At 36.3% G+C, this 13,668-nt stretch overlaps 1 protein-coding gene across 1 annotated transcript in view; it reads left to right on the forward strand.

Moving 5' to 3' along the window:
* LOC134338486 (sialate:O-sulfotransferase 2-like) overlaps window positions 1-13,668 on the forward strand; it is a 243,766-nt gene that overhangs the window by 132,681 nt on the left and 97,417 nt on the right. The window contains exon 3 of the mRNA XM_063034331.1: window positions 115-299. Coding sequence (XP_062890401.1) covers window positions 115-299 — 185 coding nt within the window. The remainder of the gene's footprint in view (window positions 1-114; window positions 300-13,668) is intronic.

Consider the following 13,668-nt stretch of genomic DNA (forward strand, 5'->3'; position numbering starts at 1 on the left):
TACAGTAACTGAGCTAGGGACTGTATCCAGCTCAGCTGGAGCTGTGGGGTTGCAGCTCGATTTGCTGTGCCGCAGTGTCACCCTGTTAACAGCCTCTCTTATTTGTATCTCCAGGGGTTATCAGTATGCTGGCCTGGAGTTTGGAGCTGAATGTTACTGTGGGCACAAGATCCAGGCCCAGAACACCAGTGACTCCGAATGCAGCATGGAATGCAAGGGGGAAAAGAGCAGCACTTGCGGAGGCCCAAACCGGCTGTCTGTCTACCGACTGGAGCTGACCCACGAATCTGCCAGACGATGTAAGCCCAGTAACAATCGCTCAGTGCATTTCCCTCTATAGCACTGCAGTGTGAAACATTCTCCCACATAGTTTAGATATACAGTACACCAACTTCTCAATCAAAGGCTATGCAAAGTGACATCACTTGTCTTTGAGTGGATTGGAGCTGATTGGGCCAATCTTGTCTAAAGATTTAGGAAATGGCGTGATTGAGAATATTTGATGTGTAAAATTCGAATTGCATAAACAAGCCCCAGTTGTTAGTGAATCAATAATTATTGGAAGACTTTGCAGTAGTTTTGGCCTTGATTTCTTTTTGCTGCTGTTTACAAAATTTCAATTCACATGGACTATGTTTTGCCATTTGCTCAGAAATAGAATCAGGTTTATTATTAAATTTGTTTCCATTTGTACAGCAGTACTGTGTAATACATAAAAATACTGTAAGTTACAATGAGAAATATAAAAAATATAAGTTAGTAGTGCAAAAGAATAATGTAGTTAGTGTTCTTTCAAACTACAAACTCAAAAACCATTGGAAGAAAAGGAGTGCTGTTTTACTCTAGCCAAAATCCATCAATCTTTAATGGAAAAATTGTACCTGCATTGTACTCAGTAGGAAAAAAAATATTCTGGAAACACTCAACAGGTCAGGCAGCATCTGTAGAAAGAGAAGCAGTGTTAATGTTTCAGATCGAAGGTCTTCCCTCTAAGATGAGCCAACATCTCACTCTATTCAAATAATTAGCAGGCAATTCTCAAGGTGTATAATTTATATATACTTTGACAATAAAATGTACTTTGAACTTTGAAATATCCCCTGTGTCCTATCCAGACTTCCTCTTTCTCAATTCTGATGAAGACACTTCAACACAGGTTTCAATTTCTCCTCTGCACAGCTACTGCCTGATCTGATGAGTATCATTTCAGCTTCCTGCCATTTGCAGTTTTTTAAAATTTTCAATCAAACAAAATAGCAGTTCACAGCCAGATTTTTCTCCAACTAAACCCAAGTACCAGAAAATAAAGGAAAGAACTACACAAGCAAAAATAAAACTGACACTCAAACACATTTGCCTCAATATTTCAAAGTCAATATCAGTTTATTATCAAATTACATGTATGTTACCATATACAGGTCTATTTGAAATACAGGAAAATAAAGAAATACAATACATTTTATAAAAAAATATATATATATAAAGATTGACAAGCAACCAATTTGCAAGAGATACATTGAACAAATTTAAAAAAACTATCAAATACTGAGAATATGAGTTGTAGAGTCCTTGAAAGTGAGCCTGAAGGTTATGTAATCTGTTCAGGGCTGTGGTGACTGAAGTTATCTACACCAGTCCAGGAACGATCATTGTAGGGTAATACCTGTTCCTGAACCTAAGGTTCCTTTACCTCCTGCCTAACGGTAGTAGTGAGCCGAGAGCATGGCCTGAATGCTGGAGGTCTTGATGACGGATGCTGCTTTCTTACGGCAGTGCTCCATGGGTGATTCATCTCTCAAGCACCGAAGAGGAAAAGATTTTTGGAAAAAGTGATAAGAACTGTTAGAAGTAAGGGCTATTGGAGACAGAATCAGTACTAGTGAGAATAAAAGGAACTTGATGGATACTAGAAATGTGGAAATTGGGATAAGTTGGATGGTCCTGCAGAGAGTCAGTCTGGACTCTGTGTTCCTACTGACCTCCATCAGTCTGATTTGGGATCAAGTGGTGGAGAAGGGTGAGGATGACTCACTAATTCAGTGGAAGACACAAGAGTCATAAATGAGTCTAACTTTGTTCTTTAAGCGAGGCGCACACCTATCACATGGTAGTGTGATGACATATGCAATTTGCATGTTTTTACATATAACCTGCAATGAATTATTTAAATGAGCAAGAATGCTAAATCAGACTGCGCGCACACACACACATACACACACACACACACACACACACACACACACACAATCTCTTACTGAAATATTAAATACACAACATCACATAATAATTGAAGAAGAACTGCTTCTGCCGGTAGGAAGGGAAGTTCTGAGTACAGTTTGTGTAAGTCACCAGAACAAATAATTAAAGCATTTCCACTCAGTGACAACTCTTTTCAAAGATGAACAAATGAAATGTCTGAGAATGTGGAAGACACATTGTGCAACATACTTAGGGCAACAGAATTTGCACTGCTGTTGGAGTAGTCAGATTTGCCAGGCAATGATTCTTTGCTTCTTGGTTATCTTGGCTTTATAAAAGATAAAAGTATGGTTCAAGAGATGTTACTTGCAAGGGGACTAGAAAGAGATACAAAGGGGTAATTAATATTTTGGTTTGTTGAGCAATTTTTTTAAAGAGAAGGACATTCCGCTTATCAACATTCTTTCTTGTGCAACAAATGGGGCACCATCATTCCCAAACACCTGTAAAGAGGAGTTAACAGGAAAGATGGAGGAAAAGCTGGTCTCGCTACAAAGTGACTTCGAACTGTAAAAAGTCATATAAGACTTTTGGTTGCAGAAAGAAATCTCTGAACGCTATCCTGCACTGTAGAATAAGGTCAAGGTGTTCTTTATTGCCTTTCTAACGTCATGTTTAGTGGAGTGCAGTTTCAGTGCGGCCACCCAGCTTCTTTCAAAGCAAGGAAACAGATTGCAAATTACTGAATGTGGAGATCTGCATCTCCTGAATGACGTTCAGCCTGATGTTGAGAAGCTGATATCACTGTAGCAAGCCCAGCCATCTCATGGAAAGGTGAAAAATTAATGAAGCAGTGAATATTTGGACTACTAATGTACAGTGCTGCTAGAAAGTTTGTGAACCCTGTAGAGTTTACTCTATTTCTGTATAAATATTACTTAAAATGTGATCAGGTTTTCACTTGAGTCCTAAAACTAGATAAAGAGAACCCAATTAAATAAAAAACACAAAAACATTATACTTGTTCATTTATTTATTGGAGCATTTTTTTCTTTCTTTCTTTTTAAATCTTTTTATTGAATAAGTATACAAAAAGGTAAGCCATATAGACACTAATACACTGTTAGAATATAATAAAATTACAGAAGATATTAATACAAAAAAAATACTACAAACAATGTAATTTAAACATAACATACCAAGGTAACTTAATAGTATACTAATTTTATATATATATCAATAGAGAAAGGAAAAAAAAACCCACCGTGCAACTAACTAAAAGCAAAGCAAAGCAATGGGCTAACTTAAAACCAAACAGAGTTAAACTTAAAATCACGTCCTCAATCCCGACCTCCATTAAAAACAGTGAAAAAAAACAAGAAGGGTATATATTACATTAAATGAAAATATTGAATAAAAGATCTCCAAGTCTGTTCAAATTTAAATGAGGAGTCATAAAGATTGCTTCTAATTTTCTCCAGATTCAAGCATAAAATCGTCTGAGAAAACCAAAAAAAGGTGGTTGGAGCATTAAGCTCTTTCCAATGTTGTAAGATACATCTTTTCGCCATTAAAGTAAGAAATGCAATCATTCTACGGGCTGAAGGGGAAAGATTACTGGAAATTTTAGGTAGTCCAAAGATAGCAGTAATAGGGTGAGGAGAGATATCTATATTCAATACCTTGGAGATAATATTAAAAATGTCTCTCCAAAAAATTTCCAAAGTAGGGCAAGACCAAAACATATGAGTTAAAGAGGGTATCTGCCCCGGACATCTATCACAAAAAGGATTAATATGAGAATAAAAGCGCGCTAACTTATCTTTGGACATATGTGCTCTATGAACAACTTTAAATTGAATTAGGGAATGTTTAGCACAGATAGAGGAAGTATTGACTAATTGTAAAATCTGCCCCCAGTCATCCACGGAAATGGTAAACCCCAATTCCTGTTCCCAATCTACCCTAATCTTATCAAATGGAGCTTTCCTAAGTTTCATAATAATATTATAAATCATAGCCGATGCACCTTTCTGACATGGATTAAGGTTGATTATAGTATCTAAAATGTATGTAGGAGGAAGCATTGGAAAGGAAGAAAGTATAGTACTTAGGAAATTTCTAACTTGTAGATATCTAAAAAAATGTATTCTTGATAAGTTATATTTATTAGATAATTGTTCAAAAGACATAAGGGAACCATCTAAAAATAAATCCAAAAACCGTGAAATACCCTTAGTCTTCCAAATTTGAAAAGCACGATCCGTAAAAGAGGGAGGAAAAAATATGTTACCTAAAATAGGAATCGCTAACCCAAATTGATTAAGATCAAAAAATTTTCTGAATTGAAACCAAATACGTAAGGTATATTTAACTATCGGGTTAGACACCTGTTTAAGGCGTTTCAAATCAAAAGGAAGAGAGGAACCTAAAATAGAGCCAAGTGTATAACCCTGAACAGATTGTAATTCCAATGCTACCCATTTAGGAATGGATAGTATATCCTGGTCAAGTAACCAGAATTTCATATGTCGAATATTAATTGCCCAATAATAAAATCTAAAGTTAGGTAATGCTAAGCCTCCATCTCTCGTAGCTTTCTGTAAATGTATTTTACCCAGTCTCGGGTTTTTATTCTGCCAAATAAATGAAGAAATTTTAGAGTCAACTTTGTCAAAAAAAGATTTTGGAACAAAGATTGGTAATGCCTGAAATATATATAAAAATTTTGGCAAAAAAAAACATCCTAACTGCATTAATACAACCAATGAAAGTTAAATATAAAGGAAACCATTTAGATGAAAGTTGAATAATATGGTCTATTAATGGTAAAAAGTTAGTCTTAAATAAATCTTTGTATTTACAAGTAATTTTAATCCCAAGATATGAAAAATAATTATTAATCAATTTAAATGGAAATTTATAATATAAGGGAAGTTGTTTATTAATCGGAAAGAGTTCACTCTTACTAAGATTTAATTTATAACCTGAAAAAAGACCAAATTGTTCAAATAGCTCTAAAACAGCTGGGATGGATTTTTGAGGATTAGAAATATATAAAAGTAAATCATCAGCATAGAGTGATAATTTATGGGACTTTAAGCCCCGAGTTATCCCAGTAATATTTGGAGATTCTCGAATGGCAATTGCAAGAGGTTCTAATGCAATATCAAATAATAAGGGACTAAGAGGACAACCTTGTCGAGTACCTCGAAAAAGAGGGAAAAAAGGTGAACTTAAAGAGTTAGTACGGACCGAGGCCACAGGAGAATGATATAACAGTTTAATCCAGGATATAAATTTCGAGCTAAAATTAAACATTTCAAGCACCTTAAATAAATAAGGCCATTCTACTCTATCAAAAGCTTTCTCAGCATCTAAAGAGATAACACACTCAGGAACATTTTGTGAGGGAGTATAAACGATATTTAACAGTGTGCGAATATTATAAAAAGAGTAACGACCTTTAATAAAACCCGTTTGGTCTTCCGAAATAATAGAAGGAAGTACTTTTTCTAATCTATTTGCTAATAACTTAGAAAAAACTTTAGAATCAACATTTAATAAAGATATTGGTCTATAAGATGCACATTGAGCAGGATCTTTATCCTTCTTTAATATTAGAGAAATTGACGCTCTATTGAAAGATTCAGGAAGTTTACCAAGTTTCAATGAAGCCTCAAAAACCCTACAGAGCCAAGGGATTAATGAAGGAGCAAAACATTTATAAAATTCTACGGTAAACTCATTAGGGCCAGGAGCTTTCCCCAAATTCATAGAGAAAATAACATTCTTAATCTCATCCATGGTAATGGGAGTATCTAACATAGAAGACATATCCTGTGAAATCTCAGGGAAGTCTAAATTATCTAAGAAATCATTCATATATTTAGAATCTCGAGGAGACTCTGATTGATATAAGGAAGAGTAAAAATCACAGAAGGTTTGATTAATCCCCACATGATCAAGTATCAGTCAATCATTTTGGTTATAAATCTGATTAATTTGAGATTTAGCATAATTAGACTTCAATTGATTAGCCAACAGTTTGCCAATTTTGTCACTGTGTACATAAAATTCACTTCTTGTTTTCTTTAATTGGTTTACAATCGAGGACGAGAGTAATAAACTGTGTTCCATTTGAAGTTCAGTTCTTTGTTTATATAACTCCTCAGAAGGAGCTGTAACATATTTCTTATCAATTTCCTTAATCCTGTCCACAGTTACCAACTCCTCCTGCTTCAGCTTCTTCCTCAAAGCAGCAGAATACGAGATAATCTGACCACGAATATAAGCTTTAAAAGTGTCCCAAAGAATGTTGACAGAAATATCCTCTGTATAGTTCATTGTAAAAAAAAAGATCAATCTGTTCATTCATAAAGTTAACAAAGTCCAAGTCCTGAAGCAACAGCGAATTAAAACGCCATTGTCTATTATTTTGTATATTGGCCAGAATTTTAATAGAAAGCTTAAGTGGAGCATGATCCGAAATGGTTATAGAGTCATAATCACATTTAATCACTGAGGAAATAAGACGATAATCAATAAAGAAATAATCAATTCTTGAATAGGAATGATGAACATGTGAAAAAAAAGAAAAATCTTTTTCCTGAGGATGCAAAAAACACCAAATGTCCGTCGACCCAGAATCAGAAAGGAATGAATTAATCAAAGTTGCAGATTTATTAGCTAAGGTCCGTAGAGGAGCCGAACGGTCCAAAGCTGGAGACAAACAGGTATTAAGATCTCCGCCCCAGATCAATGAAAACTCATTTAAATTCGGGAACTGATTGAATAATGATTTATAAAATTCCGGACAGTCCATATTAGGAGCATAAACATTAACCAAAACTACTTTTTTTATTAAATAGTAAACCACTAACCAATAAAAACCTACCATTCGGATTAGAAATAATATCATGTTGTATAAAAGTAACTGAGGAGTCTATAAAAATAGAGACGCCTCGAATCTTAGCATTGGAGTTCGAATGAAACTGTTGTTCCTTCCAGAATTTAAAAAAACGTAGTCTGTCCCCCCTCCGCACATGGGTCTCTTGTAAAAATAAAATTTGTGCTTTAAGTCTCCGGAACACTTTAAAAACTTTTTTCCTTTTAATAGGATGATTAAGACCATTAGTATTCCAGGAGACAAAATTAATAATAGACTCCATAAACCCTAAAGTCAACCCGCAACAAGGAGGATTGACGATAGGCTCGACCCACGAACCCGGAAAGGGAACAGAACATACAAGAGATACCGAGAAGAAGAACGCAACCAATACTTCAATAATATATATAGCCCAAGAAGAAAGAAACTAAAACGTGAAGCCCCTCCCACCACCCCATGACCCCAAGGCTAAATCTAACGCAGACCAGCCCGAAAGAAGCAAGCACTAAAACTACCCCCATGACTTCCGGTATACGCTTCCTAAAAAAAAGTGTAAATATAAAAAAGATCAGCTGATTATAAAACAGTAAAAGAATAAAAAAAGATAACTCAATTAAAATAAACACATAACAGAATAAAAGCCAGAAAATATTAAAAAAACCACAATAAACCCCAGACCCATGAGTAAACAAAACAACAAAAAAAAAATGAGATTATTAACATAAACTAGTTATAAAAACCTACAAAACAAAATAGATTTAAAAAAAACTACAAAATTTAAGGCCACAAAGGAAATACGTAAAATGACGATAAGGAAGTAACCACCCAGAATCCCCTGGGAAAAAGAAAGAAATGACGCAGTTAAAAAGAAAGTTTAGCAACCATATTAAGTAATCAAAAATAAACTTTTCTGCCCAAATAGGGCAAAAAAAAATTAAGACCGACAAATTCACAACCTCCGATCAACTGAGATAGTTAAAATATTACGATTAAGATGTTGAAAGTGAAAATTGATCCAGATAACTCTGGGCATCCGATGGAGATTCAAAAAAACGGAGGGCTCCATCCAACGTGCGAATCCTTAAACGTGCAGGATAAAGCAACGCTGGTTTTAAATCCATCTTGTAGAGTTCCGACATCACAGATCTGTAACGAACCCGTTGATCCCGGATTGGTTTACTGAAATCCTCCACGAATCGGAACTTAAGATCCAAAAAATCAATGAAACCTTTAGATCGAACAAATCGAAACAGGTTCTCCTTGTCTTGAAAGTAATGAAAACGTAAAATGACATGTCTAGGTTTATCTGACCTAGGCGAGTATGATGGAACTCTGTGAACACGATCCAATAACGGTGGTTGGTCAGGAAATACAGTAGGAAATGCATCTTTTAAAAGTTGAGAAAAATACTTCATAGGGTTATTGGATTCAACAGCTTCATGCACCCCAATCATTCGAAGATTCTGCCGTCGCATTCTAGATTCTAAGTCAGAGTTTTTAAAGGTCGGAAAGTCGAGTTTCTTCTTCATTACATTAATTGTTTCTTCGATTTTCTCCATCTTGAGCTCACATTGTTGCGTGGATTTTTGAAGATCAGATATAGCCGACCGATGTTCCGTAATAGATATCTGTATCTTCTCGATTGAATCGGCAACTTTCTGGAAACTAGTTGAAATTTCCGCACAATCAGCTCCGTAACAGAGGTTGAAATTTCCCTTTGAATTAGCTCCGATATAGCTTTCAAAGTCACCAGTGGTTCAGTCGGAGGGAAATCAGTACCTTTCGGTTTAACCGGAGGTTTGCCATCCTTCCCGTTTTTTCCATTCTTAGACATAGCAGGCCTTAAACGCATCCAATTATCGGACAGCCCAATTTATTTCAAAGTATTGTAAAAGTTGATGCCTTAATGGTTAATTAAAATATAGCTGATCATAAGAAGAAAAACTCAGAGGTAATGGAGCGAGTCAAGAACGTGACTTCACTCCATGAGCGCTACCGGAAGTCCCCGGAGCATTTTTCTCAATATTACATTTATTTGTTGAAAAAAAGTATGTGAACCTTTGCTTTCGGTAACTGGTAAACCCCTTGTACAGCAATAACTCCAACCAAATGTTTCCGGTAAATGTTGATCAGTCCTGCACGTCAGCTAGGCCATTCCTCCTTACAAAACTGCTTCAGCTCTGGGATGTTGGTGGGCTGCTTTGCTTGAACTGCTTGCTTCAGGTCCTTCCACTACATTTCTATAGGATTAAGGTCAAGATTTGACTCAGCCATTCCAAAACATGAACATTCTTCTTTTTAAACCATTCTGTTGTTGATTTACTCTTGTCTTTCGGATCATTGTCTTGTTCAATTATCCATCTTCTATTAAGTTTCAGGTGATGGCCTGCTACGCTGACATTCTCCTGTAAAATGTCTTGATACAATTTCGAATTCATTATTCCCTCTATGGTTGCAAGCTATCCAGCCCTGGGTCAGCAAAGCTTCACATTCCATCATGCTTCACAGTTGGGATGAGGTTTTGGTGTTGGTGCACAGTGCCAATTTTCTCCAAGGATAGCAATGTGCATTTCTGCCAAAAAGTTCAACTTTTGTCTCATCTGTCCACAGAACATTGTCCCAAAAGCATTGTAAAACATCCAGATAGTCCTTTGCAAACTTGAGACACGCAGCAATGGTTTTTTTTTTGGAGAGCAGCGGTTTCCTCTGAGGTGTCCTTCCGGGAACACCATTGTCGTTCAGTGCTTTTTCTGTAGTGACACACGAATAGAGACTTTAGCAAGGTCTAGGGATTTCTGCAGGTCTTTTGCTGTTACCCTTTGTGTTCTTGTTGTGATCTTTGCAGGATGCACACTCCTAGGGAGAGTAGCAACAGAAATGAGTCTCCTCCATTTGTAGACGATTTTTCTCACTGTGGACTGATGAGCACTCAGGTCTTTAGAATTGCCTTTGTAGCCTTTTCCAGCTTCATGCATCTCTACAACTCTTCTTCTGAGGTGCCCTGAAAGTTGTTTTGATTGAACCCTAATGCGCATAAACAGATCTTCCATGAAAGGATCAGACTCTGTCAGTAACCTGACTTTGTGTGTCCTTTTATAGAGCAGGGCACCTCTACATCTTATCTCATTGATTGGAACATCGGACTCCAAATAGCTTTTGTAGAAGGCATTACCCCAGATGTTCGCATAATTTTTCCAGCAAATATATGTAATATTGGATAATTTTTCTCAATCAATAAATGAACAAATATAATGTTTTTGTGTTACTTATTTAATTAGATCTCTCTATCTAGTTTTAAGAATTGTGTAAAGATTTGATCACATTTTAGGTCATATCTACACAGAAATTTTATAGGGTTCACAAGCTTTCTAGCATCACTGTATGCTCTACCACTGTCATTAAATAAGGAAATCATTTTATTTGTAGCTCTAAATAGATTTGAATAACTTTTACAATTATTTGTCACTGTTTTGAATTTGCAGTTAATATTTTCTTTCACTGTGCACCAGAAATCAAAATTCTTAATAGCTTTTTTTTAATGTAATAGCTGGAAAGGAAGAGGGGGACACTGAGGATGTGGTGGGGGAGCCAAGGGGTTGTAACCAAAAAAGTTTAGGAAAGTCTACTGTAGGAGATCAGCACCTTCTCTACCCTGCCCAATCATCCTCAAAAGAAAGCATTCAAAAACCGCACCTAACTGAAACACAACTTACGTTTGTAAGAGCAGTCGAAATCGCTGTTTCAATGGAAACCACACACAGAGATTCAATTGGGTTGCAGTGAGAAATAAAAATGAGCATGAACAAAATTGCAACTTTTAAACAGAAGGCGGTTTAGCAGAACAAATGGTAATACAGTTGTGGCAGGGGCTCACATACATCAGACCAATGCCAGGTTAAGTGTGAAACATGCAAAAAATGCAACAAAGTAGGACACATACAAAAATTATGTCAGGCAGACAAAAATAAATGGACTGCACAGGGGAGAGAAAAAGATAAAAAGTCAAGCAGTAGTTTCAATAAGAGCATGAATCTGCATGATGTCGATAAAAAATCTGATAATGATGAGAGTGACACAGGACTGTGTAGTCTTGAGATTTAAATTGTGAAAATGAACAATAGACAGGCAATATGGCTTACATCAGAAGTGAACAGTTAATTAATTAAAATGGCATTGGACTCTGGCTTAGCTGTCTTAGTCATTCTACACAATGAGCTTGAATGGCATTTCAAAGATAATAAACTGAAGTCTGCAGATATCCAGCTAAGAACTTACTCTGGAAAAAGGATAACTCCTGTGAGAATGACTTTTGTAAAGGCAAAATACAGCAACCAACAAGCCACATTGGGCTTGTATGTGGTCAAAGCAGGAGGGCCAGCTTTGTGGGGACGTACGTGGCTGAAACAACTACAACTGGAATGAAGATCCATCCACTATTCGCATGCCACATCCCCTGCAATAAATCCAACTGAAATTGAATTAAGAAGGCTACTGGATGATGCCGCAGCTGTCTCCATGCTCTACACCATGAACCGTTGCCCAACAGAGGACAAACAGGTATTGGTGCCGGCTTCTGTGCCTCCAATTGGAAAGCATATTGGACCAAGGAAGGACCATGCTGCTCAGAGGAATCATGAAAGTGACAAAAGCAGTGGTTTGACTACAACAGCTTTTGTAAGTAACGTATCTAAGAAAGTTTCTGATATGATAATCAGGCAGTTACCTCTGAAATGTGGCTTGGTTTTAAGCTGGAAGATAGTTCAATGAACTTTGGGAAAGTTGTAAGCATTTGGCTTTTTTGAATATAAAGAACCAGAATTTACTGTTTGTGCATTAAGATTATTGCATGAACTTCAAGTGGGAGACAAAAAGCTGCCTGTAAAAGCAGATGTAAAGACCAATGCCCAGCTGGAAGAATGGAAGGCCAAAAAGAATGGAGTCAATGGGGATATGAAAACAGAGGATTCATCGGGTGATGTTGTAGATGAGAAAGCCAAGAGGAGAGATCAGATTGTAAAGGAAGTAATAGAAGGACTAATAGGAGAATCATCCATTGAACTAAATGGACCTTCCCAAGATCAAGACACACAAACTAGAATCAGAAAAAAGAGGAACAAGGTAGAGAGAAAGTATATGAGCGAGAAAGAGAAAGGTGTGAAAGGGAGAAGGAACATGAGAAAGAAAAAGAATGGGATTGAAGTAGATCAGAGAGAGAAAAGCCGAGAAAAGGAGTAGAAAGGTGTACAGACCTGTCAGAACCACTTCCTGCTGTCTCCGAGTCAACTCTTGCAACCACCACGGAGGAGGCCCCAGAACCCGAGATTGTTTCACAGCCACAAGTCTCACCTGCCAAGCAGAGTGACCTCCCTTGTCAGGAAAGACATTATCCCACAAGAGTAAGAGATCCTCCACAGAAATTAAATCACTAGGCCTGAATGGGACTATCTGAAAAATTATTATGCTATGGATGTCTGTGTAGTAGTTGTATTATATAGTAGATTGTGTGTATAGTTGAGATGCATACTATATCGTGTTGGAATTTATCACTAAGCAGGGAGTAGAGTTGTGTATTTAATATTTCAGTAATATTTGATTAATCTTGTATATATTATATATGTTATTTGATTAAGTATTCTTCTTTGTTTAAATAATTCATTATGGATTATATATCAAATTTCATGAATTACATATGTAATCCCGCTACTACATGATATGTGTGTGCCTTGCTTTAAGTAAAAAAAAAAATGAATTTAGGCTCACATCTCAAACTCCTGTGTCTTCCTTTTAATTAGTTTAATGTTTTGAAGTTACAAAACATGACATATGGGGCTTTCCATATTTAGCAATGAGTAATGAAATGCCATATGAAGCACACAAATCCTCACTGTCTTGTTGTGAATTCTAAGCAAAACATGTTTTGAAGTGTTTTCCATTTCTGAAAGTTTTCACAAAGTGACTGAAAATAAACCAAGTTCTTGTTTGCTTAATTAGAGTGTATTCTCTTCAAATGTTCAAGGAACCTGGACTGTATCATTGACTGTTCTGAAAAGACTTCAGACAGCAGACACTCTGGCTGCTGTCAGTTGCTTGGTGCTGGTATGAATCTATATTTCAGATAGTCCACACTGTACTGTCTACACTTCTTTTTCATCTGGTTTGCTTCTGCCATTTTCATTATGGACTAACAAGCACAGTCAACTGGCAATTGTTTAAGTCCAACCTCAGGCACTGCGATCAATAAAGAAGAAAGTTATGACATCCTAATTGGCATGTTTTGTAACTTCAAAGCATTAAACTAATTCAAAGGAGAACACAGAAGTCTGAAATGCAAGTCTAACTTTGTGTTTTTCTTTAAGGCACACACGTATCATACGGTAGCGTGCAGATATTTGCAATTCCCGTAGTTTTACATGTAACCATTATGATTTATATAAACAACAGAGAATACTTAATCAAACTATGTATTTACTAAATTACTCAAATATTATTGAAATAATAAATACACAACACTCCTCACTGCTTAGTTCTAAACTCCAGTGCAATGAAGAATGCATCTCAACTATATACACTGTATATTATAT

Source organism: Mobula hypostoma, chromosome 27, assembly GCF_963921235.1.
Source record: "Mobula hypostoma chromosome 27, sMobHyp1.1, whole genome shotgun sequence".
Taxonomy (NCBI): Eukaryota; Metazoa; Chordata; class Chondrichthyes; order Myliobatiformes; family Myliobatidae; genus Mobula; species Mobula hypostoma.